This window comes from Zootoca vivipara, chromosome 4 (genome assembly GCF_965207765.1).
Source record: "Zootoca vivipara chromosome 4, rZooViv2.hap1.1, whole genome shotgun sequence".
Lineage (NCBI taxonomy): Eukaryota > Metazoa > Chordata > Lepidosauria > Squamata > Lacertidae > Zootoca > Zootoca vivipara.
This window is the reverse complement of record NC_142587.1, coordinates 4,949,569-4,974,159: the sequence shown is the minus strand read 5'-3', so window position 1 is coordinate 4,974,159 and position 24,591 is coordinate 4,949,569. Positions and strand designations below refer to the sequence as shown.

Below are 24,591 nucleotides of genomic sequence, written 5' to 3'. Positions count from 1 at the left end.
TTTATAATAAAACTCTGTAAAAACCAGCCAGAGTTTGGAGCCGCTTACTCATGAGGAAGCAACCAGCACCATTACAGCAGGTTCCAAGAAGTGGACAAGATGCACCAGGGGAAGCCTCCCAGTGCAGCCCCACGCAGGTCTTGCTTTGATTAAAGAATCCTCTCCACTGGATGAAGAATGCTCCATTTCTAGACAACTGGTTGGTACCAAATAGCGAAAATTTAAACTTTCTACCCCACAGACCAAGCTGCTTTTAGAATATAGTCTCATTGACATAGGTACGTGCACAAGAAACTGCACTCTAAAAACAAACCAGTACTGATGGCCCATGCACACACAGCAAGTACAAAGCAGGGGCAAAACTTAAAATGAAAAAGATATTCAACCAGACATTTAACTGCCAAATAGAAAGTATCATGTAGCTGATGTTCCTTGTGGCACTTGAAAGAACGGACTGGGAAAGCACTTGGCTGCCGCTTGAAAGTTCTCAAACATGTAGAAAAGTGTTATGTTCAAACTACAGTAGTTTCCTACAGTTATATTAATTTGTAAATTAATGCTTAAATATCTTTTTCCTGCACCATATCCTGTTAAACACTAGAATCTAAAGAACACAATGCCAAAGTACTGGGGGGGGAAGTCCTATATGCAGCTTTTTTAAAATAAAGCGTCCGCTTATAGGGCGGTATATAAATTCAATAAAAAGTAAGAAATATTCTAAGATACAACAGTCGCTTCTGTTTCAAAGTTAAATCTATTTTAAAAGCACGTCATACCTGCCCAAAAGGCACAAAGGGAGGAGGTCCACCTTCCGTTCCTATGTTACTTCTGTTGTGTTTCGATAAGCTCTGTGAAATTAAGCAACATTAGCATTAACTGGTATTGCCACAGCAAGAAGTATGGCATTCTACCCGTCATGCCCTGTATCTACCAACTTACTGATCAAGCTTACTAGAAGCACAGGTGTCATGAGAAGAGTGTCAAGGCACAGGAAAGCTTGAAGCAGACAAAGAGGGAATGCAAACTTTCTAAGCAAGCAAATCAACCACTCAATTTGAACTGGGCATTAAGAAATACATATGCAGGTCTTTTTTACTGAGGAACAGGAAGTTCTATGGATTCAAAGAAATGTAGGGCAGAAACATGCTACAGAAAACCACAGAACTTCGTGTTTTACACACTGTGTCTTCAACCAACGCTAGATATCAATTTATTAGGCCAGGGGTTCCCAACAAAATTTTCTCGAGGACCCCTCATCAAGCCGCTATTGTGACAAGGACCCCCATTAATTCCTAATCCTAAAATTAAAAAGTGAGAGCCAAATTAAGAGTCTTTTTATATTTTATATTTATACGTTTTTTACAGTTACAGAGTACTCCATCAGTATACAGTTAGTTTTAATTTTCAGTTCCTAATGAGATGAGTTAAATCTGTCCTTTGAATCCATTATTTCTGAAATATTAGGTTCCAAACTTGAAACTTTCACTCTGAAATCCGACCGCATGTCGAGCTGATTCCTATATTTGTTTTTCATGAAACACATGGAAGAAAATGCTTGCTTTGTTTACAAACACTACTGTTTTGCAAAGGGGCAGCGCGCGCCAGGGAGGAGGGAGGGGAATGGAGAAGGGAGGGTACCTGCGCAGTAGCGCACAAATGAAGCCAACGTGCGCAAAGCATCTTGGGGAGGTGAGCGTTAGTCGAATGCGCGCGCTGCCTCTTTGCAAAACAGTAGTGTTTGTAAAGCGCCACCTAACGGCATACAGCAGAACTACTGCCTCTATCTAATTCTAGTTTTGCGCTAGACTCTGCTCATGCAGGAAGCGGCCAAAACAAAAAATCGGTTATCATACGAAATATATTTAATATATTTTTTATTCTAATAGCATCTTGCGGACCCCTCTGGCATAGCTCGCGGACCCCTGGGGGTCCCCGGACCACCTGTTGGGAACCACTGTATTAGGCAGGAAAAAGACCACCTTAGAGACTGCTCCAGAGGGACTATGCCCTCCCACACCCCAAGATCTTTTACTACAACTGCCTTCTGGGAAGGATCCTGCTTAATGTTTTAATAGCGTGGTTGCAGTTTTATTAACAGTTTTGTTACTCTGTAAGCTGCCTTGGAAAGATTGCCATCATGAAAAGCAGGTTATACATTATTGCAATAAATACATACAATCAGACATAAACCACCATTCAAGAGATATACAAGGAGTTTTTGCTAAGTTCTTTCTGAAGTGCCTCAGGAAGGAGACAGGTTTTCCCATAAAGTGAAGAGGCAAAAAGTAGAAAGCCTCAGCAGAGAAATCAGAGAGCTTTAGGACATTTACAGTACCACACTGACACTGGAGAGAAGGCTGGTATAGAAACTGCCCATCTCCAATGGGAAACTTTTGCCAGCCCATTTTTCTCTGAAACCTCAGAATGCTAACGAAATGCTAAATTTTCTGGGTTTAAATCAGGGATGGAGAATCCCTTCGTGGGCAACTTGACAGCAGTGTTTAGGACCAGAGGCAAACATGGGCAGAGCAATGGATGCTCTACTTTCCTCTGTACTCTCCTACATTCTGCCCCATAGACACCAGACGTTTCTACACCCACCCACCATGCATCTCTCCATCCAGGCAACCAAGAAGCATCAGCACGAAGACACATTCCAGGCAGGAAAATAACTTGAGGAGAGTGTGGAGCAGGAATGGTGAAGGCTGTGGTCTGAGGGCATGGTCTTGGGAGCCCCAGGGGCCAGGTATGGCCCCCAAGCCTAAGATTCCCCATCCCCAGCTTAAATGCTGACCTTTCCATAAAAACATTTTTAATGCACATTACAATGTAAGTTAACTAAATGTGCTTTGTAACACAATCACAATGCCTTCATTTTCATATACCTAAAAAATAATTTGAAGTTTAACTAATATACCTGATGGAGCGTCACCCCCATCGTTCAGCCCCAACACTGAGGTCCTTCTCTGAGGCTCTTCTGCTGGTTCCCTCACTGGAGAAAGCAAAGTTACAGGGAACCAGGCAGAGAGCCTTCAGTAGTGGCATCCTCCCTGGGGAACACCCTCCCTTCAGATGTCAAAGAGATAAAGAATTACACAACTTTTAGAAGACACCTGAAGGCAGCCCTGTATCAGGTGGTTTTTAATGCTTGATATTTTTATTTTGTTTTTAGATATGCTGTAAACCAGGCATGCCCAGACTTCGACCCTCCAGATGTTTTGGACTACAATTCCCATCTCCCCCGGCCACTGGTCCTGTTAGCTAGGGAACATGGGAGTTGTAGGCCAAAACATCTGGAGGGCCACAGTTTGGGGGTGCCTGCTGTAAACTGCCCAGAGTGGCTGGGGAAACCCAGCTAGATGGATGGGGGTATAAATAAAATTATTGTTGTTGTTGTTGTTGTTCAGTTTAAGGTAGGGGAAAGCATGTTACCTCACCCTTTGCAACTCCCACTTTTCTATAAGATGGTCCACTTCACCGCCAAGAATCACTGTGTTGCTGTCATCCAGAAGGAGGATGCCATTTTTCACTTCCACAATTCCCAGCAGTTTAATCTTCGTTCCAGGAGGAGTGTTCAGACTAAACACAAGAACAAGAGGAACTCCACAAGTATTGACGAAAGTATTATTTCAGTATTTTGTTGTGAATCACCATTACACTGAATCAGTTTTAAGTTATTTATTATGTGATACATGTTAAATAATTTGGTAGTGTGAACTACAGTGCATTCTGTTTTAATGCTAAATAGCCATGTGTGACTTATTAAAGTATCACTAGAAAGGACTCACTGCACAAGAAAATATCTGCATTTGAAGATGTAGTCATGAGAAAACACATGACCCAGCACTATCACCTTATGCAGGAAGCAGAGTAAGAATCCCTCTCCATATTGCTTCTGGCAGCACTCACGGAAAACGTGTTTTACTGTACGTTTTTTTCAAGTGCCTCCAATATTCAGTGTCAAAATAGGTAAACAAAAAACACACTTTCAATGCTGCAGCATCTATAGAACATCAATCATTACAATGGAAGTTTTCAACTGTTCATTCATCTGTCAAATTGACAGAATAAATTAAGAAAATCAGCTGTCAATCACTTCAGAAACTGAGCTCTGACTAGGGATACTTAGGTGAGAACGAAAATAGAACAGCGCACAAAGGAGATATGAGATTCAGGTATCTGAATATGGGGAATCTCATGACTGAGACACCTTTACAGTAGCATGTGAGAATTCACAGCCTTGCTACTGGGACCTTGAGGATCCAAAGCATTCAGCCCTCCCAATGAAGCAAAGGGCCTCAGACATTGGCCAAGCAGCAGAGAAAGGAGATAGAGACCCATCACATATCTGTAATCCACCAACAGCATCAAGACACCTCTAGTACGAAGTGTCATGAGAAATTCCAAATCCCTGTCAAGCATTACTGAATGAAAAAAGATGTTCATTCTACTTTCGCCATCTTCATTATACTGCTGGCTACATACAGACCCTTTTGCATTCTGTGCTGGCCACAGAAGGAAGGAGCCAAACTGTGATGTTTGGTCTTCCATATTCCTAGTCTAGCATCCCATCAGATGGGCTGGTGGTCTAGACATTGCTTAGTCCTGCCCTTTGCCAACAGCTCTATTAAGACAGTTGAAGTGATGTGAATTACTTCCAGATCTCCATGAATACTACAATCATAGTTTATTAACAAACATAATATGTGACAACTTCCATCCTTAAGATAAAGAGTGCTGAAACAAAGTCAGCAGGCTCCTTCTGCAGAACTGCCATTTTGTTCTAGTTCAAAAACTACAAATGGTACAAAGGTGGTCAGAGCATGTTGCTGTAATACATTGTTTGTATCCAGGCTCAGTTTAAAGTGTTCTATTAATCCTCAAAATGGGTAAGCAGTCCAGAACCAGGTTACCTCCAGGACTGCCCAAGATCAGCATCTGAGAATCTAAACTCCTGCCAGTCATTAGCAAAATTTTGATCACTGGCACTGCAATCACAGAATTCTCCACTTGAAGAAACTAGAGAACCCCCCCCCCTCTTTTTGGACAGATGCTGAAAATGTTTTAAACTTTAAATTTTGTAGATGATTTTTGCTAAAATCTTTTTTAAAAAATAAAAATGCTAAGCTTTTATTGTCACTCTACTTTGTTTTCTTTCTGGAAGCTGCTTTGAAAAAAATATTTTGACAAGCAAATAAACAAACTTTATTCTTCACTTAGGCTTTATTTAAAGGACAACTTTTTCCAGAAAGGAACCTGTTTCTTTTAAAGAACTAAGATGAGAAAACCAGCATTTGACATTTTCAGAAACAAAAATGTGTCTTTGAAACTATTTAATTAAATAGTATACAATTATCTTCAAATATAAAATTGAAGGTTTGTCCTGTAGGATCTTGCAAAGCTGGACCGATCTTTTGGTACTGGAGTACAGCTTCACACTTATTTTTGGATGCCTAACAGGCTTTCATCTACAGATAATGAGAAAATGGGCACATGAGCTTTGGGAGAAATATGGGCAGTTAAAGTGAAGCCACAGTAGTTCTTGAATACTTTTATACTAAAGTAGTTCTAAAGGATACATACAACTATGAAACCAAATTCCTAATCCTGGCCCCACACTACCTCCAGTGCTGTCTTGTTGCAAGATTTAAAGCAACTGTGTAGATAACATAGGATAAAACAGGAGCATACCCCCTCGACCAACATGGAAAAGGACAGAATATCTAATATGGAAGCTGTGTTCCATTTGTACTGTGGCCTCTAAAGGTGTGGGGAGAAGTTGTGTAAAGACAACAAGTCTTATGATTAATCACAAACTAGCACTGGGGTAAATGTATCTGGGTGAAACCTTGCATATCTTGCATATCCCTATGTGGTGTAGCAATGAATGTGCAGGGGGCGGCAGTTTTCTGTTAGAGAAGCTTCAGGAATGTTGCAGGGCAGTTTTAAATTGGTGCTGGCAGGGGTGCCAACTTGAATAAAATATGGGGGGCAGGTAAGTCCCATCCCCCCCCCCGATGCAGTGCCTGCACACCATTTGAATGGCAACGTCCATCAACTTTGAGGGCCCCAGCACCCTCAAATATTTTATTTGGGGAAGAAGCCCCCTCAGCCCCTAGAAGTTGGCTCCTACCCAGAGGAAGGCTTTTTTATAAAGTTAAGATACAGTGGTACCTCTGGTTGAAATTTGGCACTTCTGCGCATGCGCCGAACCTGGAAGTAACCCGTTCTGGGACTTCCGGGTTCGGTGCGTCCGTAACCTGAAAAGATGTAACCCGCAGCAGACATAACATGAGGTATGACTGTATTCTTGATTTTGCTCACCAAGTAATTTCTTAGTGCACAAAGTGCTCTGCGATCTCTTTATGGCTTACCACACCTGTAAAGCCAATGAGCTTTGCATATGGCTTCTCATCAAGTCACTAATTCATATGTAGTCTAATCCGGTATACCTATTAAGCAATTCATTAGCATTTTTAGTAATGAAATTCAACTCATTTTATGTACACAACTGATCAGCTTGCCAGATGGCCTTTCAGCTGTTATCACCCTATGTCAAACTCCAGCCTATTACTTGAATGGGTATCATATAGGCACACAATTGCCCAAAGAATCCAAAGGACAGCTTTAACTATAGCCGTGCATAATATGCAATTCATTTCTTATACATGTTTTACTTTTACAGTGTACTTCTGTGTTTTCAGCTATTGTAAACCAAGGACCACTGTGAGAGATTAGCAGTGAATTTATTCTTGGAGGAATAAACCACAAACAGAAAAATATATGAAGGATTTCTTCATGTAGGATTATTATTTCACTTCTGGAACAAACTTTTTCTCCTTCAAAAGATATTGTAAACTCAGACATTCTATATACTGAAATGCCTTTGAGAGTTCTAAAATGTAATGTGCTTTCAGTCAGTATGGAGCAAAATAAGTATTGTTTACCTTATTTTGGACATATAATTATATTCTATTGCAGTGCAGCTTGTGTGTCCATCAGTCATCTGCAAACGCAGCATTCTTGGAGCAGCCTGAGATTCTTCATTATCCTTTGGTGCAGCTATATTGCGTACTTTCTGGACTTGTAGAACACATGGACCTTCTAGCTGTGAAGACCAACGACAAAATTATTTTAATTAGCTTTGTTCTATTTTGTGTAACTACTGCACTATAGGAAATGGTTCTGGTAGGTATTAGGTTACCTAAAAAAACATTTTTAATTATGCTTCATTATTATTGTTGCCAGAGCACTGCCATCATTTCTACGGACACTACGGTTGGGCAATATCTGGTTTTCAACATTGTGATATATCACCAGCTAAACATTGCAATATTTCAATATATCACGATATCTGAAATAAGGCTGGAGCTATGTAGAGGTGAACATGGTAATTTCCTGACAACTGCTACTACTTATGAGTCTAATTACTTGAACATTTTGTTACAACTGCTATGTTATAGTGGTACTGTACCAATAATTTTTACACCCATTAAACAAATAAATTTAATTACAGAGCTAAGGCTTCTGAAAGAATTCACTTAAACACCCAGCACTTAAAAGACAAGAGAAGATCTAGTCTCACCATCAGCATAACAATATATTAAAAAGATCCCTACTTTTGATTTATATAACCAAACAGATATTAAAAATATTTGCTGAGAAGACCAAGACTGCTAACCTAAATTGATTTCAGCACTTAAATATAATATTCCAACAATAATTTGGAAAAAATGCTAACTGCGCATAGTTTGGATTAGCTCTAAATTTGTTCAAACCCTTCATACACTGAGAAGTATCAGATTTCCTGTTTAAATACAATAGTCATGATATTAAACACCATTTAACTCTACTCACGATAAGGCACGCTGTTACATTATCTGTCACATATGCTGAAGTTCAACATTTTTTCTCCAAATTTAATCTAACACAGCCATCTTGTGGCTGAAGCTTGCATATCATGATTCTAAGTTCCATGAAACTGTACTGTTACACCCTAGTTATCGTTGTTCCAGCAGGGGTGGGGGTGTGTTTTGGGCTGTTTCCCCCACTTGCCCGCATGTGACATCATATGTGATGTCAGGTGTGGGGGTGGGTAGAGAAGTGGCTGGATTGGACACTCAATCACAGCAGAAATAAAGTTACTACCCGGCTGAAAGGGAGTGAGTTCACCTTGCTGGATTAGCTGTGCCACCAAGTTCCCTGTGGGGAACTAGATCACACAGCTGATCCATGCAGCATGCAGCGCTGTCATCCTGGTGCCCAGGGCTTGCACCATGCTCTCCAAGTGCCTAAAAGCTAGCTCTGTCCCCAAGCACTTGACAATCAGCTTGCTCCCAGGCACCTGAGAAAACCTTGCAAGAGACTTTGACAACCCACACCTTAATCACCTGACACCAGTAGCCCCTGCAGGGATGATGCCCAGTAAATGGAGAAGGGAGAAGAAGAGAGACAAGTACAGCTGGAAAAGCTGAAGGAATACAAGTACTGTATGAACAGAGGTACTGCAAAAGCCAGCAGTTTTACCTTTTCCACCTTTCCGCCATTGATGTCACTTGGGAGGAACTTCTTCCCAATAGCTCTTAAATCTGTCTGAAGTCAAAACAGAAATTAAGTGTGAGTACTGTTTTCCAAAATAGATACCAGAAAGAAAGAAAAAGTAACCATTTATAAGAAATAATTTATAGTAAGAAGTAAAAACAGTATTTCACAGTCATGCATACTGGTAAATATGCATACCCATGAACAAAGTAAATATTATCAAACTCATGATTCTCATACACAGCTCTTAAACAAAGTAATATTTTATGTAACTTAATCCAAGTCTTAAAAAATGAATAATCCCTACTTAAGAAGAGTCAAATAATGTTATAAAAAACTTGTTGCCTTTTTATAGAAATTACAGTTCAGACCTCTAGCAGCTATGTATGCTTGGTTCCCTTCATATTTCCTAATGGTTTCTAAGATCCAGCTGTTTCAGTCTACATTTATTTGAAGCAGGTTTTGTATGTCATATCCTTTAGCTATCGGTTACTGATATTTCGATTTTCATTTGGAATGGGTGTTTTTTTTTTTAGTTAATTGTTTTCTACACAGACATACACACTATTTCACAGTACTGTATATGTTTTTATTGTGTAAAGCACATTGAGATTTTCACTTTTAAACGTATACAGGATTTTTTTAAAATGAATTTTAGTACCCAAAACACTGCAACACTCGGATTACATTTTTTTCCTATAAACAAGCAGATGCACAATAGAATTAAATGATTTATGCTTCAAATTTTTGTTTTAAGTCTGAACTAAACATTTATAGTATTTTTCCAATAGCTGACCCAATGCAAGAGACACCGCTCATGATGGAAATCATTAAATCTTTGTAGTTTAAATGTTGGTTCTTTACGTGCACACCCTTTACAATTAGGATTTACATAAACTTCATTAGTTATTTCATAGAATCATAGAGTTGGAAGAGACCACAAGGGCCATCCAGTCCAACCCCCTGCCAAGCAGGAAACACCATCAAAGCATTCTTGACATATGGCTGTCAAGCCTCTGCTTAAAGACCTCCAGAGGAGGAGACTCCACCACACTCCTTGTCAGCAAATTCCACTGCCAAACAGCTCTTACTGTCAGGAAGTTCTTCCTAATGTTTAGGTGGAATCTTCTTTCTTGAAGTTTGAATTCATTGCTCCGTGTCCGCTTCTCTGAGCAATTTACATAACACTATTTTGTTCATCCACTGTATTAAGCAAGTTTCTATTATGCATGGCTGCAAAAACTCATGTGGGATCATCATGTAGGTGGTACCGCTATTATTGAATGAAATCTAAAGCATCCTGAAAGCAAGTAGAAATGACAAAGAAGTTGTGCACATGGGTGCTAGACAATTTTCCTGCTGGCTGCAGCCCCTTGTGCTATCCCTCTAGAACAGTTTTGCAAGATGTATGAGACGCACCAGCAGAATATGGGTGAGGAAACCCAAAGGGAATATAACGAACACTATAAAAGACTAAAAATATATTTATTTATTTTTTTTAAAAAAAATAGCACCTTAGAGACCAACTAAGTTTGTTCTTAGTATAAGTTTCATGTGCATGCACACTTTTTCAGATACCTTTGTCAGATACTATAAGAGACTAATTCTAATAATTGAATTGAAATACTTTATTGTCACGTGTACAACTTGTACACAAGGACAGAAAGAAAGAAGGCATGACAGGGTCTTTAGTCTTCCATTCTGTTTCCTTAAATGTCTGCTCATAGGTTCTGACTATCTGCTGGTTAATGATAACATATGCTTAGTCTTTTACCTGAATATCCAACATAGACAATACAGTACACTAGCACAATTTTTGTTGGTATAAAAAAATCTGCTGTACTGAAGAGGTAATTTTAAATAAAGGCAAGAACCAGAAAAACTATTGAACAGGCTTGCATAGTGTAGAAGCATGAACAGAAGCCCACAGTTTTCAGAGAAGACAAATTATACTATACTGATCTACTATACAGTACAGAATTATTCTTAAGAAATACTAAGAGAATTGTATGAAGCACTAACAAAACTTAGAAAAAATGCTTATATAACACGGATGCAGTCAACACTGATAGTTCTACCTTGTTCCCTTTGGGGATAAGCTGGAGAAATAGTGATTTCAAAGAATGAACCATATCACTATTGTTTTCTATTTAACAATATTATGGCAGAAGAAATTGCCTCCAGTTAAATCCCCAGGTAATAGACAAAAGAATGCCTATACTTCTATAACAAAATAGTATTTCTAACTTAATTTATCCAACATACTTAAGACCAAAACATAAAAAACAAGGTAGAATATATACATAAAACGGCTTCAATCAACTTCTATTACAGATAGAAACCTGTTCTTTAAACCCAGCAATTAAAAATAAATTGCAAAACTGTATTTCCAGAACTCAGAATGGAAGTTAAATCTAGCAATTGTTATTCCTTTTAAGACAACAACTCAAGTCACCCACCCTAAATAATTACTAGGCAAAACTTTAATTTGTATAATATTATTCTAACCTATTTTGGGGTTTTCTAGTAATTATTTTACAATAATAGGACCTTGAAGAGCTATAGTATTTCATTTTGTATTATATCAACCAACACATAAGCTAATGATCACAACAAGTGACAATTTACAAGACAATTATGAAAGTTCACATATGCTACCTACATTAAGTGCAATCAGAATAATGTCGTTTATGTTGACTTTGTCAGATGAATTTGTGCAGGCTTCAATTCCTTCATCTGACAGGTACCTATTAAAAGAAATGAAAAATGTTGATTTAGTATACGGATATCTCAAATTAAAACATCCCAAATCCTTAATCTATCCATGAAAACATTTTAATGCATTTTAAGTTGTATAGCAAGTTACGATTTCACTGAAGCAATTATGGGATGTTAAACTGTTGTACAGTAAGCCTCCAAAATACTAGATGATGGGGAGAACAAAGGAGAAGAACTTTTGTCCTCATAGTTTGCTTGTGAGCTTCTATGGAATGACTAGTTGGGTCACAAATAGAAGTCTTGGGTGAAAGTCAATGTAGCAATGTGGCCTCTCTCCCTCCCATGAGCCCCCCAAGTGGTCTCCAAAGATCTGCTTTGGAGGCTTATGGGACTCTATGAAACAGATTTTAGTGGCCTGGGGAGGTTCTGAATGAGGGAGAAAAGGAACCAAGTCCTGTTGCAGAAGCACATAGACATCTCTAAATGTTGCTCATTATGCTGGACATTGTCCTGAAATAACAAAACCATTCTTATTTTCTAAGGAATTCAACCAAACATTGTAGCAGCTGAAGCTAATTCCTTTGCTTTCAAAACAGCTTGGTTGTAAGTAACTTTGATCTGATTGTTCCAAGATATTCAAGAGCAACACCCTCAATTAATATGAACTTGATTATGTTTTGTAAGGCAAGCTTGATGCTTTTACCTTTTTTGCCAGGTTATCAAAATATTGAAGGTGTTCCTCAGCAAATTCTGATGCCTCAACAATACCCTTACCGTTCCATATACAATATTCCCAAATACTTATTTTCAACCCCTCCTCCTATTTTCCTGTTTTGAAGAGGAAACAATAGGGTGGATCAAATGGCTTTACGATAATGGTAAAGACCAAACAGCCATGTCAAAAATTCTACTGATGTCGCAGGGGTTTTCAGTTCAAGCTCTTGAAATTCCTGAAAAGATACTCCTTAAAAATCAGGAGACCCTCCATGTCAGGAAGGGCTACAGCTGGACAGCAAACATTGGGTGGTACACAATTAAGTTTTACTCAATGTAGATGTACTGAAATTAACGGTCCTAACTTTTGGATACCACCCATTACTTCTCCATGCAAACATGAACCTATTGGGTTCACAAACACCATTGCTTGTTTTTAAACCATGCCTTTATTGAAAAGGAAAGCATTTTCATCCAACTTTGTCAGAAATAATAATAATATTAATTAAAAAATAAAGCTGAAACCTGATAGGAAACTTGTTTTCTACATTCACACATTACACTAAACGACAGGTGAGGAAATGGATCCAGCCACTATGAGCCGCACGTCAGGTGACTCAGCTCAAGGGAAGAATCGGAAGTGCACTCTGGATTATTTTTAATTTTTACAGTCTCAGCTTACATCAAGTCACAGTTGCAAATATTCCTGCTGAAAACAGAGAAGGGATTCAATCCCAAAAGCATGCTCTGCTTTGGGTGGGGATCAGTTTAACTCAGAAACTCTGGAGCGAAGCCAATCCCAGCAGGGTGTACAACTAGTGCTAAATTTAAAAGGTGCTGAATTCAAGCTCTGCTTGCATAAGATCAATCAAGAGCGCACTCTAAGAGTAACACTACATCCAAACCAGTAGCTGCAAAAAGAATCTCATTCCCCCCCAAAGCTATCTTCACCACTCTACTGAATTCTCCACCACACACACACACACACACACCCTTATATCAATTAAGTAGGTTCAGAAGACAATCAGAACATGGCTTGTTATTTTGAAGTTTGCAAGAACCTCCTTCTATACTTCAAGCTATCAGTTATATAGCCACTAGACCAGGTATCCCCAAACTTTGGCCCTCCAGATGTTTTGGACTACAATTCCCATCTTCCCCGACCACTGGTCCTGCTAGCTAGGGATCATGGGAGTTGTAGGCCAAAACATCTGGAGGGCCGAAGTTTGGGGATGCCTGCACTAGAGATTTAACAGCTACACAAAGGAGTCAAAAACTTGATTTTGCTGCCTGCCACTGCAGAGCAAGGGGTTGCTAAGCAGGCTTTAGCACATGGGAGATGAGCAGTGTTTGGTTTAGTTGGTCACAACTTGAGCAGGCTTATCAGCTTTAGATCAGCGTTAAGTACATCCTCTACCTACAAAAAATATTTATTTACTATATTTATAAAGTTAAACAACTTTAGTGCAAGAAAGTGCACTAAAAACAAAGAATCAAAATAAATATTAAAAATATTATACAAAACAATAAAAGGAGTATGTTTAATCTGAGGTCCTAACTCTTTTAATGTGGAAAAAAAATATTTATCTGATGCTGAAAAAACTATAAAGATGGTGCCAGGTAAGCCTCTTGCCAGAATCGACTCCATAAATTGCTGTCACCAAGATAGGCCTCCTTAGATGTCGCCTACCTCACTTCATCTGGTGGGGCACTTAGAGCAGGACCTTCAATAAAGATTTTAAGGAGATACATATACATACACGCACACACACGGTGAAAAAAAGTATCACAAAGTCTTGGCTTTTCTGAAGCAAAGCTCTCCATCCTGCTTTCTAAAGCAAAATCCAAACCAATGTAATCTTTGTTGTTGTTTTAAAAACACCTCAAAGCAGTGTGCACCAATGAAAGAAAATAAAGTAAAATAATAATAATACTTGCAACAATAATTTATAATGCTACTCAAAAGTATTTTTGTTAATGTTTTGAAGTAGGAACTGAACCAAAACTAAAATATGGAATAATGTAATTGAGGATGTCACTGAAATATTGTAATATACTGTTTAGTAAATAATAATAACATACAATATCCTGTGCTTACATCTTACTTTCAACCTGGAAGCAAATTATACTTAAACAAAGCAAACAGAATTTTCTTGTCTAGAAATGTACAACTATGGAATCACCACTTGGTGGAACTATTGCTGCATTTCAAGTCCTTGTTCCTAAAAAATAAACTAGTGTTTTAAAATTGGGGAAGAATTTCCAAGTATAAATAATTACCAGTTTTAGATTTAACACTAGTTTTATAGAGTTGCATGTTTGAGACTTCCACGTAAGCAGCAACTTTACAGAGCTGTTTAGCTTGGTTTTCTTAAAGCAAAAGAGCGCAGCTAGAATATGTATGAAAAAAAAAGAAAATACACAACAGAATATAAACCTGTGGAAAAAGAATGAGATAATACAGTGTATAATCTATGTAGCTTATGCAACAGGCTCAAAAGGGATGTGTTCATTTGCATTTATGCCCAAAGTCTGTGCATTTATCATTTAAGCCATGTTTTCTTTCCTAATAATTATTTTATTAAAGAGTTCCGTGTGGATGTTAAATAGAATAGGGCAGTGGTTTTCAACCAGTGTGCTGTGGTACCCTGGGGTGCCTTGAATGATAGGTGTAGGGTGGGCAACACTGGCCTCCATCTCTCTTTCCTTCCCTCCCTCCTCTGGTGCCCTCTTGCATCTCTGCCTCCCAAAGGCTTGCATGGCTGTTGGTTGCAGCAGCCCTGGCTACAAGCTGTGCAGGCGAATGGTGCCTCTGGGGCTGGCCAGTGTTGAAGCAATGATTCTTCAACATCAACATCAACTTCGTTGGACTGGTCATGTTGTGCGGATGCCTGATGATCGTCATCCAAAGCAACTACTCTCTTCCGAACTTAAAAATGGAAAGTGTAATGCTGGTGGTCAACAAAAGAGGTTTAAAGACTGTCTCAAGGCAAATCTTAAAAAATGTAGTGTAAACACTGACAACTGGGAAACACTGGCCTGCGAGCGCTCCAGTTGGAGAACAGCCTTTACCAAAGGTGCCGTGGGCTTTGAAGAAACTCGATCTCAGGACACAAGGGTGAAACGTGCTAAGAGGAAGGCACACTTGGCAAATCCACACCGTGATCAACTCCCGCCTGGAAACCAATGTCCCCACTGTGGAAGGACGTGTGGATCCAGAATTGGCCTCCACAGTCATTTACAGACCCATTGTTAAAATCGTGTTTATGGAAGACAATCTTACTCGGCTATGAGTGATCGCCAAAGAAGAAGCTGGTTGCCAGGAGCTGAGGCAGCCTCGGGGGAAGCAAGCGAGTGGGTGAGGGAGTCCAGCCCACCAGCCCTTGCTGTTGGAAATGTACAGACAAGTGGGAGGCTGGGCAAGCAGGTGCCACACTGGCCTTTTTTGTGCTTGTTGTATGCAGTGCCTGTCTGGGAGCTGAGTACCCAGCACTGAAGGGCTGCTTTTCTGCCATGCAGGCCCAGTGATGCCCACTGCTGTCACTCAAGGTGAGTAAGATGATGGCCTCACATTCACTTTCAGCTAAGGCTGGGGACATCCTTTTCTGAGGCCCCTGTAGGGTAGTATGAGGCACCTCTTTTGGGAAGGTGGCTCAGAGACCAGGGGTGGTGGTGGCTGCCTGGAATACACCCAAAAGAGGGGAGAGGAGACTGAAGGAACACTCCACAAGGGAAGGTGTTTGAAAAAGGCTGAGAGGCTACGGGCAAGGGGTGTCATAACTGGGCTCCTGAGCCCCACAGGGGTGCCGCACAAAGATTGCAGTCGGTCAAGGGAGCCATGGGCTCAAAAAGGTTAAAAACCAGTGAATTATGTGTTGCATGAAAAATGACTTTCTTTTATCTGTCCTGAATCTTTCAATGTTCAGCTTCATTGAATGTCCAGGAGTTCTAACATTATGAGAAAAAAAATTTCTCCAGCCACTTTCTCCATGCCAGACATAATTTTTATAAACTTTTATAATGACACCTCTTATTCCCCTTTTCTCTAAACAAAGTTCTGAACACTGCAACCTTTCCTCATAGAGGATTCACTCCACCCCCATGATTATTTTGGTTACCCTTTTCTGAACCAATTATACAATATTCATTTTGAGGGGAGGTGACCCCAACTGTACACAGTATTCCAAATGATGCCAAACCATAGGTGTGTACAATGGGGTTAGGAAACTGGTGGTTTTATTGTCAATTCCTTTCCTAAAAATCCCCAGCATGAGATTTGTGTTTTTCACAGCTACTACACACTGAGTATACACACTGGTATTTACTTAATTTTTGTTGTTGTTTAGTCGTTTAGTCGTGTCCGACTCTTCGTGACCCCATGAATTAATTACTTAATTTTAAGGCATGCTAAAAACAGATTATTGTTATTATGTCTTCATATGTAAAACCACAGAATTCAAAGAGGCTGCACTTTCTTTTCCCCATGACTGTAAACAATCTCAGCAAGCGATAAGCAAATTAATATTAATAATTATTTATTTATATTCCGCCCATCTGGCTGGGTTTCCCCAGACACTCTGGTCGGCTTCCAAAGATTAAAAACACATGTTGGGGGAAACTCAGGTGTATGGCAGCCATATCAGAACTGTTGATTTTTGGCAATTTTCAAAAAAACATGATAAAAGCTTCAGGGGGCAGGGAGGGTTGCAAAAGAACCAACCAACTCAACATCTTTGTCATTTTTCAGGGGACTGAGCCAGTGTGGCGTAGTGGTTAAGAGCGGTAGACTCTTAATCTGGGGAACCAGGTTCGCGTCTCCACTCCTCCACATGCAGCTGCTAGTCACACTTCTCTGAAGTCTCTTAGCCCCACCCACCTCACAGAGTGTCTGTTGTGGGGGAGGAAGGGAAAGGAGATTGTTAGCCGCTTTGAAAATCCTTCAGATAGTGATAAAACAGGATATCAAATCCAAACTTTTCTTCTTCTTCTTCTTATGCAATATATATCTTATCAAATAAGAAGACTGTATAGTCATACCTCTGGTTACGTTTGCTGCGAGTTACGTACATCACGGGATACGAACGCGGCGAACCCGAAAGTACCGGAACGAGTTACAGTACTTCCGGGTTCAGCAATTCACGCATGAGCTGAAGTGCCAAATGACATCACACGCATGCGCAGAATCGCGCGGCAAGCATGTGCCGATTCGGCGCTTCAGGTTGCGCACTGGTCAGGTTGCGAACCGGGCTCCGGAAGGGATCCCATTCGCATCCAGAGGTACCACTGTATACCAAATTTTATTTTAAAAATCAAAGCATTTACAGCAAACACACACATACGCTTGGCAAATCCACACAGTGATCAACTCCTGCGTGGAAACCAATGTCCCCACTGTGGAAGGATGTGCAAATCCAGAATTGGCCTCCACAGTCACTTACGGACTCACTGTTAAAACCATGTTAATGGAAGACAATCTTACTCAGCTACGAGTGATCGTCAAAGAAGAAGAAGAAGATATAAGAATTTGAAATATCACTATACTATAGAAAGTTTTTCTTAGTTATCTACATAAACCTGGCAGCAAAGAAAAGTTTTCAGCAAACACTTAAAGATTAATATAAAAAACGCCTATGACTCAAAAAGCTTGATTCCATGTCAGTATCACATGGGCCTCACCAACTTTGTGGACAACCAGTGACATTTCTACAGAGATGTCGAGCTTGGGTGAAAGGGTTCTGGCCTAAGGTACCCTCAAGTTCAAAACTAGGGTTCTGTCCCTAAGGTGCCCTCAAGTTCAAAACTAGACTTATACTGCCATTGTTTGCTCACTTGCTTTTAATGGAGAATCCAGGCAAATTGTACTGAATTCCAGTGTTCCCATACACCAGCGTAATTCTATGTATCTGAAAACAAGTTGCCATATATGACCATACACTGCTCTAGCACTGTGAAAGCTTTTCAAGCACCCATACATTAACATGAACTAGAGATTTAGAAGCCGTCAGTATGCAACAACCCACGCCCCAGGAAATGGCTTCAACTAGCTGGCTAAACCAGGTGAGGGTAGCCAAAGGGTCTCAAACCCTCAGTGATTTAGGGACTTCCCCTGCCTGTGAAGACAGGCTCCGGCAGATTGAGCCAATGTGACCAATAGTGGGTCCAACGGTCAAGAAGGCGGTTAGTTACTGTTGTAGAGAGAAATGAGAGGCAGATTGGCTCATCTACCTCAGAAGGTAGCCCATCTAGGAGAAAAAGAACTCTTATCTTAAAAGTTCTACTGTCTTGTGGGATATCTTTGGGAGAAGAAAAGGCTAAGGATTAAAAACTACACAAATCCAGAGTGGAATCCCCAAGGCAGTTGGATGGCACTTTGTATGCTTGTTTCCGGCAACTCCTGCAGCTGGTGCCAAACGTATTGCTGTGCTTTCCTTTGGACTGCATCAGTGAAGCTAAGAGGGGGATCTTGTCATCTGGACAGTCCAGGACCTCCACACACACTGCCCAGGCTTGCGTGACAGGGAGGTCACTTTGGTACTAACACAGCAGTCCGAGTTCACCCCTGGAGGAACACTCTATTCTCTCTGAAGATGGGCACCAACCAACACACACAGCATTAAGAGAAGTACTGAATTAGTAACATAATGCATGAATGTATATAATGCAAGTAAATATCAATTGTAATGTAACTGTTCCCAGATAACTATAGCCCTCTTTTAAAGTTTTCATTTTCTATCCATATGTTCTATCCATACATGGTGGGCACCTAGACTTGTTGGCCCCTCATCTCTGTTTGTTTAACAAAAAGTCAGAATAGGCTGTCCTCCTTTTGAGTGTGTGATCATGATCAAGAACCCTGGTCTGCACAGGGACTCCAAATTACCTGAGTATAGCTATATACACAAAACCTATCTTCAGCTACTGCCTAAAACATAGAACATGAGGACAGTACTCTCTTTGCACCTGCTGACCAAAAGTGATGGGGAAAGTAAACAGTATTTATTCATAGATATACAGTATATAACAGGCATCCCCAAACTGTGGCCCTCCAGATGTTTTGGCCTACAACTCCCATGATCCCTAGCTAAGAGGACCAGTGGTCAGGGATGATGGGAATTGTAGTCCAAAACATCTGGAGGGCCGAAGTTTGGGGATGCCTGGTATACAGATTTCCTAATGCCAGTTAGCTCAGTTGGTTAGAGCATGGTGCTGATAATGCCAAAGTTATGGGTTCGATCCCCATATGGGCCACCTGAGATTCATGCACTCCAGGGGGCTGGACCAGAATTTCCTTGGGATGCCTTCCATCTATGATTCTAATGCACAGCTCAATGCTATAGTAGGTGGGAGCCAGATTGTTGTGAATGGAAGGGCTCCTTCCACTCCTGGAAGGCACTGAGATCCAGCAAAGGCTTCCCACTGGTGTAAGAGGGAAAGGGAAGCTTCTTAAAAAGACTCTTCCATCTTGTGTCAGAGGTTCTCTCAAACCTCCAAATCAGATTTTGGGGAAGCACAGTGGGTTGAAGCGGGAAGACCTGGTGAAATCTGCCTCTCAATCCTCTTCAACCAATGTACATGTCTTCTCCAATAAAAAATAAATTTCCAAACAAAACTTTAAATGCTTTAGTCATATTATTTTACACATTTGGCTACCGGGGGGAAATTGGTATACTTATACAGTACTGTACTGTACATAAAATTAGCAGGGAATATGTTTTGTGCATTAATACAAGTTAAACAAACACGTTGCTGGCTACATGCCTGCCAGGTACATCATGCTTTCACTGCAACTTGCAAAATTATTTTAGAGTATATATCTAATGAAGAAGTACTGAAGGTAAACTTAACAGCAATACAAAGAATTTCTAAATTTTCACTCCAGTACGATCACTTTTTCTTTGTCTATTCTACTGGTCCCTGAACTACTGGAGGGCTGGAAGTGAGTGGGTGAATAGTTTGCCTATCATCTCCCTCACTCCAAATAATTAGCAACATTGCTTCACATCAGTGACCAAATATGTTTTCATACTGTTGTGAACTTGTTAACCAAAGCCATCAACCTCGTGGTTAGGCCCAAGTACTCCTTTAAAATATTAGCTTTGCTAGAATACTTCAGCATTCAGCTTTTTACATTCTTCAGCTTTCTCTACCAAAACTGTTAAATATGAAACTAGAAAATGGTTTGTTACAACAGTACATATACTGCAAGCAATGTAATTATTAGTTATCAACATAGCATTGAACAACAACAAATGAAATATACCTTGCAAAGCTCTTCAAGTGTACTTTCACTAATCTCTTAACTGTCAAGCTAACTTCAGCACATACCTGATTAAAAGTAAAGGGGGAGGACAGATTTTCACAGCAAGGACTAAAAAAAATGCAAGCACAAATGCAAAAACCTTTAAATAGTGCCACATTGATTTTCAATTGCACAGCAGCTAGTTACAGCAGCTAGTTTAATCATTTCTGGCCTAATCTTAACAAGCTGACAGCATATCTTTAGGTGAAAGAGTGTACTGAGTGGGGAATAACAGAAGCCTAGGTTCAAAAGCTGGGACAGCAGTTAAAAGACTGACATGATGGAAATGCCTCAAACTTCAACTTCAAACTTGTTTCAACTTCAAACTTTGACTCATTAGGTGAACTTAAGCAAATCTCTTTTCTTAGTCACTATATCTACAGTATAGGAGATTGCATAACTGATTTGCCATACACAGTTGTAAGGTATACTAAAATAAAGTATAGGAAATTCAATATAGTAGGCACCAAATGGCTAATAAGAATATTTTCGGACTGTATGCTAGAACAGTATGTGAGCTAACGACAAGGCAACCCTAACAGTGTGTACTCGAAAGTCACTCCTATTTTAATTCAATGAGATCCACCCCTCCCCACACACCCCAGATAAGTGGGGTTAGGAATGCACCCCAAGTTCTGCAAACTTCCGAAAAGCAGCCCAGGTGCAAACCGGTGCTACCTTTGCAAATACACCACCCCTGCTGTCAAAACCTGAGTGGCAGAAATCCCTAATTTTCTCGCCCTCCCCCCAACCCCGCTTGGCATGAAAGACGCGGCGCCACGGACGTCCCGAGGCTGCCCTGCAAAGCGTGCGAAGCCGGAAGGGCGTCCTAGTCCCACCCAACTTGGGAAAGTTTCCTTCGCGACCAGCCTCTCTCTCAGCCTTTCCCCCGACACACAGGCAGGTTCAAATCCCGTGAGCGGCTCATGAGGATAACTTGATGAACAAACAAGTCAATAAATAAATAAATAGCTAGCGGTGATAAAAAGAAGGACCCGCTCGGGAGGCCTGCAGGGAAAGGCTGCAGCCAAGGAGGCCGGGTCACACAGGTGAGCCGCGAAAAGGGGGCGAGAAACCCGAGAAGTGGCTGCCGTTCTCCTCCTTCCCCGCCGCTTCACTCACCAGCCGGACTCCGGGAGCGCCGAGGCGCCTCGGTCAGCCATGGCTCCTCTTCCTCCCACACCAAGTCCCTCCTCGCGCGGAGGGGAAGGAGCGGGGCCTGGCGCCCTCCGCCCCCCACGGGCGAAAGGGTGGGCAGGCGAAGCGGGGAGGCCTCGGCCCCGCCTCAGGCCTCGCCGCACACGCGCAGAGACGCCCGAGGGAAAACACACCAAACCAAGGGAGGGGCAAGGAATAAATACGGGAAAGAGGCAGAAACCCCTTCCTGCCCCCCCCTCAGCCCGCCCCTCCCGCAGCGCCGCTTCGCCCACTCTCACGCTGCCGGAAGTCGGGGAGTCCCCGGCGCCGCCAGCTCCGCGCTTCCGCTTCCGCAGCTGCTTCCGCTTCCGGGCCGGGAGGCGGGCCTTTCCGGCGAGCGGGCCGGGTCTTCCCTTCGGGGCAAAGGCTCTCGTGTCGGGCGGGGGGCAGAACCAGGCAGCGCAACGCTGTGATTCCTCCGCTTATGCGGAAGGGAAAGTGCTCAGCCTCAGGAAGGGGCCCCCACTGGATACGGAATTAGCCTTGGGCTGAAGCGGGGAGGGTGCTATTGTTTTATTTGTTTCCAGGTACAGTAATGTATTTTTGTGGTTTTATACTGTAAACTGCCCTGTGATCCTCGGGTGAAGGGCAGTATAGAACAATAATAATAATAATATAACTACATAAATAAATTTAGTCCTGCACTGTGTTCCCCACCGTTCTTAAAAAGAGAGGAAAAAGTGGCTTATGGTCCTGCAGTGTTAATGTGCTGTTAATCTAACAAGGTTAAAAGATGGGGCTGAAATTGGGTGCAGAACACCCTTCCTCCAAGTCTGCTTGAACCCTTTCAGACTCCTTAGCGCCGGTCTGTGTGTCAGTTCCGCTTTTTCCACCACTGATTGCTGCACCAAGAAAGTGGATGGACTCAGCCATAAAGACCACAGGTTTGGGAGGCAGTAAGACCACAATCGGTGACTGCTGCAGTGGGGATGGAGGGGATCTTGATCTCTTTTTTGTTTCTGATTTTAATCATTTCGAAAAGTGATGTTTGAGGGATGTCTAAAGAAACAATTTAGAAAAAGTTATAATCAAAGCATGAATTTATACCATCCATCATCCACACAGCAAAGGCCTTGTGTTTCAGGAGCTAAGTTCTTATTAAGTAAATAGTGTCTAAAGGAGCTGAATCCTAGAGTGCTAACTCTGGAGAATCTACTCTAGCAAAGCAGTTTTGAGGGACCACAGTAAATTGCAACCCAAAACCTAGATTATTTAGTGCAATTCCAACCATATCTACTCAAAACTAAGTCCTGTTGAATTCAGTGGAGCATAAGGGAGCATAGTCCTATGCAGAAGAAGCTGGCCCGCGTAAATTAAACCAGCAGATGCAAACTGTTGAGTAGCAGGGCTGTTGCTGCTGCTCTGCCTAACCCTGGCACAGTGAATATTTTATTTAATTACTGGTAATTTTATCCCACCTTTCCCCCAGGGAGCTCATAGTGATATACATGTTTTATCGCTCCCCATTTTATCCTCACAACAACCACCCTGCAAGGTAGGTTAGGCCGAGGGGCAGGGACTGGCCCAAGGTCACCCAGGGAGCTTCATGCCTAAGTGGGGATCAGAACCTTGGTTTCCCAGGTCCTAGTCCAACAATATTAACCATTACACCACACTGGAATACAAGCTGCCATGTCCATTGTGCGCACAGCCCAGGAGGGGAAAACATATACAATTGGTAGAGACGTTCTCAGTAGTGCCCAACAATCAGTGACTGCCAGTGATGATGCCCATATTACCACTCATACATGAAGGGAGACAATGAATTCATAGTGACAGGGATATGTCACCAGCACATACCGTGTTTCCCCCTTTTTAAGGCGTAGTCATAAAATAAGCCATAGCAGCATTTCTAAGCATTTGAGAAATATAAACCGTACCCCGAAAATAAGCCATAGTGATAGGCGCTGTGCGGAAGAGATCACTGAGCTCCCCGAGTCAGCAGCAGCAACGCCGGCCGCAGCAGTGTTTGCTGAGTCCTTTCTTGCTTTTGGGACTTGGTTACTGTGCTGGCTTGGGATGGTGTGTGTGCAATTGCTGTTGCTGCTTCGTGTTTTTCAGCTGGATTCTCTGGGTTCTAAGCACTTTCCCCCGTTTGTTTGTGAAGCAGCACTCGGCTGCAGCCCCTGCCTCTCCCGACGGCTGCATGAATGCGAGGCTGGATTTGATCGCTATCTCCTTTTCCATTTCTTTTGTCTTTGAGCACCCGGCCCCGCCCCCTCTCCCCTTCGTGGAATGAAGAACGGAGTTTTAGCAGCATTTCCTCATTATAAAAAAAAGGTCAGGAACTTTTACTTTAACCTCAAAAATGGGATATTTCCTCTCTCTAAAAACAACTCTGACCTGAACACCAATATAACGGGGGTAGATCACCTCCAGTTTATAAATCCGCAAGTAGATCGCAGTCTCCTAGAAGTTGGGCTCTATACTTTGGCTGATTGCAAGCCTTTGCATCTTTAAAAAACAAAAACCATGCGCTTCTCAGTCTTAATTTTCCTTTAATTCATCCCCCTATACCCTCCTCCAACCATTGCCTCCTTCCATTCCTTACCCCCCTCCCTCTCTCCCCACTTCCCTCACTCCTGTGCGATCTCATTTAGTCATATACTTGCTTTTTCTGTTGTGTTGTCTATTTTATATTTAATATTATTACCCTTTATGATGTTATTTTTCCCCTTGCGATAATTATTTATTTTTTATCTTTAACTAACTTTCCTTTCCATATTTTTCCATATATAACTCAACACTTTCCCATTCCTTCTTAACTCTTTGGATAGAGTGCCCCCCCATTATTGTTGTTAATTTTACAATTCCTGGATTTTTTATGGAACCGAACAGCTCGGGTGCTTCAGAATGTGCCTTCTGTTGCTACAGGGCTATGGGGCTTCACTATTTGACCCCCCCCCCAGGTTGGGATTTTTAAAGTAGTTCTGTGGGTCCCAGGGCACAGAATCACCCCCGATCCTTTCCTTTGTCTAAACAGACCTATTCCCCCCTGACTTTGGAAGGCTGTGCTTCAAGGGTGATACCAGGGGTTTTTTAAGACCTGCGCCTCTTAAGGATTGTTACAGTCCATAACTTCCATTGCTTTCTACAGGGTTGGGGGTTTAAAGCACTGCCAC

General features: G+C 41.5%; 1 protein-coding gene across 7 annotated transcripts in view; it reads right to left on the bottom strand.

The window, feature by feature from the left end:
* The window catches only part of TDRD3 (tudor domain containing 3), a 61,871-nt gene extending 40,092 nt beyond the window's left edge, over positions 1 to 21,779 (bottom strand). For 3 of the 7 annotated variants that reach the window (XM_035114759.3, XM_088667459.1, XM_035114760.3), the window contains exons 1-6: positions 21,395 to 21,732; positions 11,204 to 11,288; positions 8,527 to 8,592; positions 6,948 to 7,108; positions 3,438 to 3,579; positions 777 to 848 (exon numbers count right to left, since the gene is read on the bottom strand). In XM_035114759.3, the coding sequence (XP_034970650.2) occupies positions 777 to 848; positions 3,438 to 3,579; positions 6,948 to 7,108; positions 8,527 to 8,592; positions 11,204 to 11,288; positions 21,395 to 21,435 (567 nt within the window). In that variant the 5' untranslated portion in view covers positions 21,436 to 21,732. Of the gene's footprint in view, positions 1 to 776; positions 849 to 3,437; positions 3,580 to 6,947; positions 7,109 to 8,526; positions 8,593 to 11,203; positions 11,289 to 20,233; positions 20,299 to 21,394 lie in introns of all 7 variants that reach the window. The other 4 variants (XM_035114761.3, XM_035114764.3, XM_088667461.1 and 1 more) reach the window with 4 other exon arrangements.
* Between the last annotated feature and the right edge of the window lie 2,812 nt (positions 21,780 to 24,591).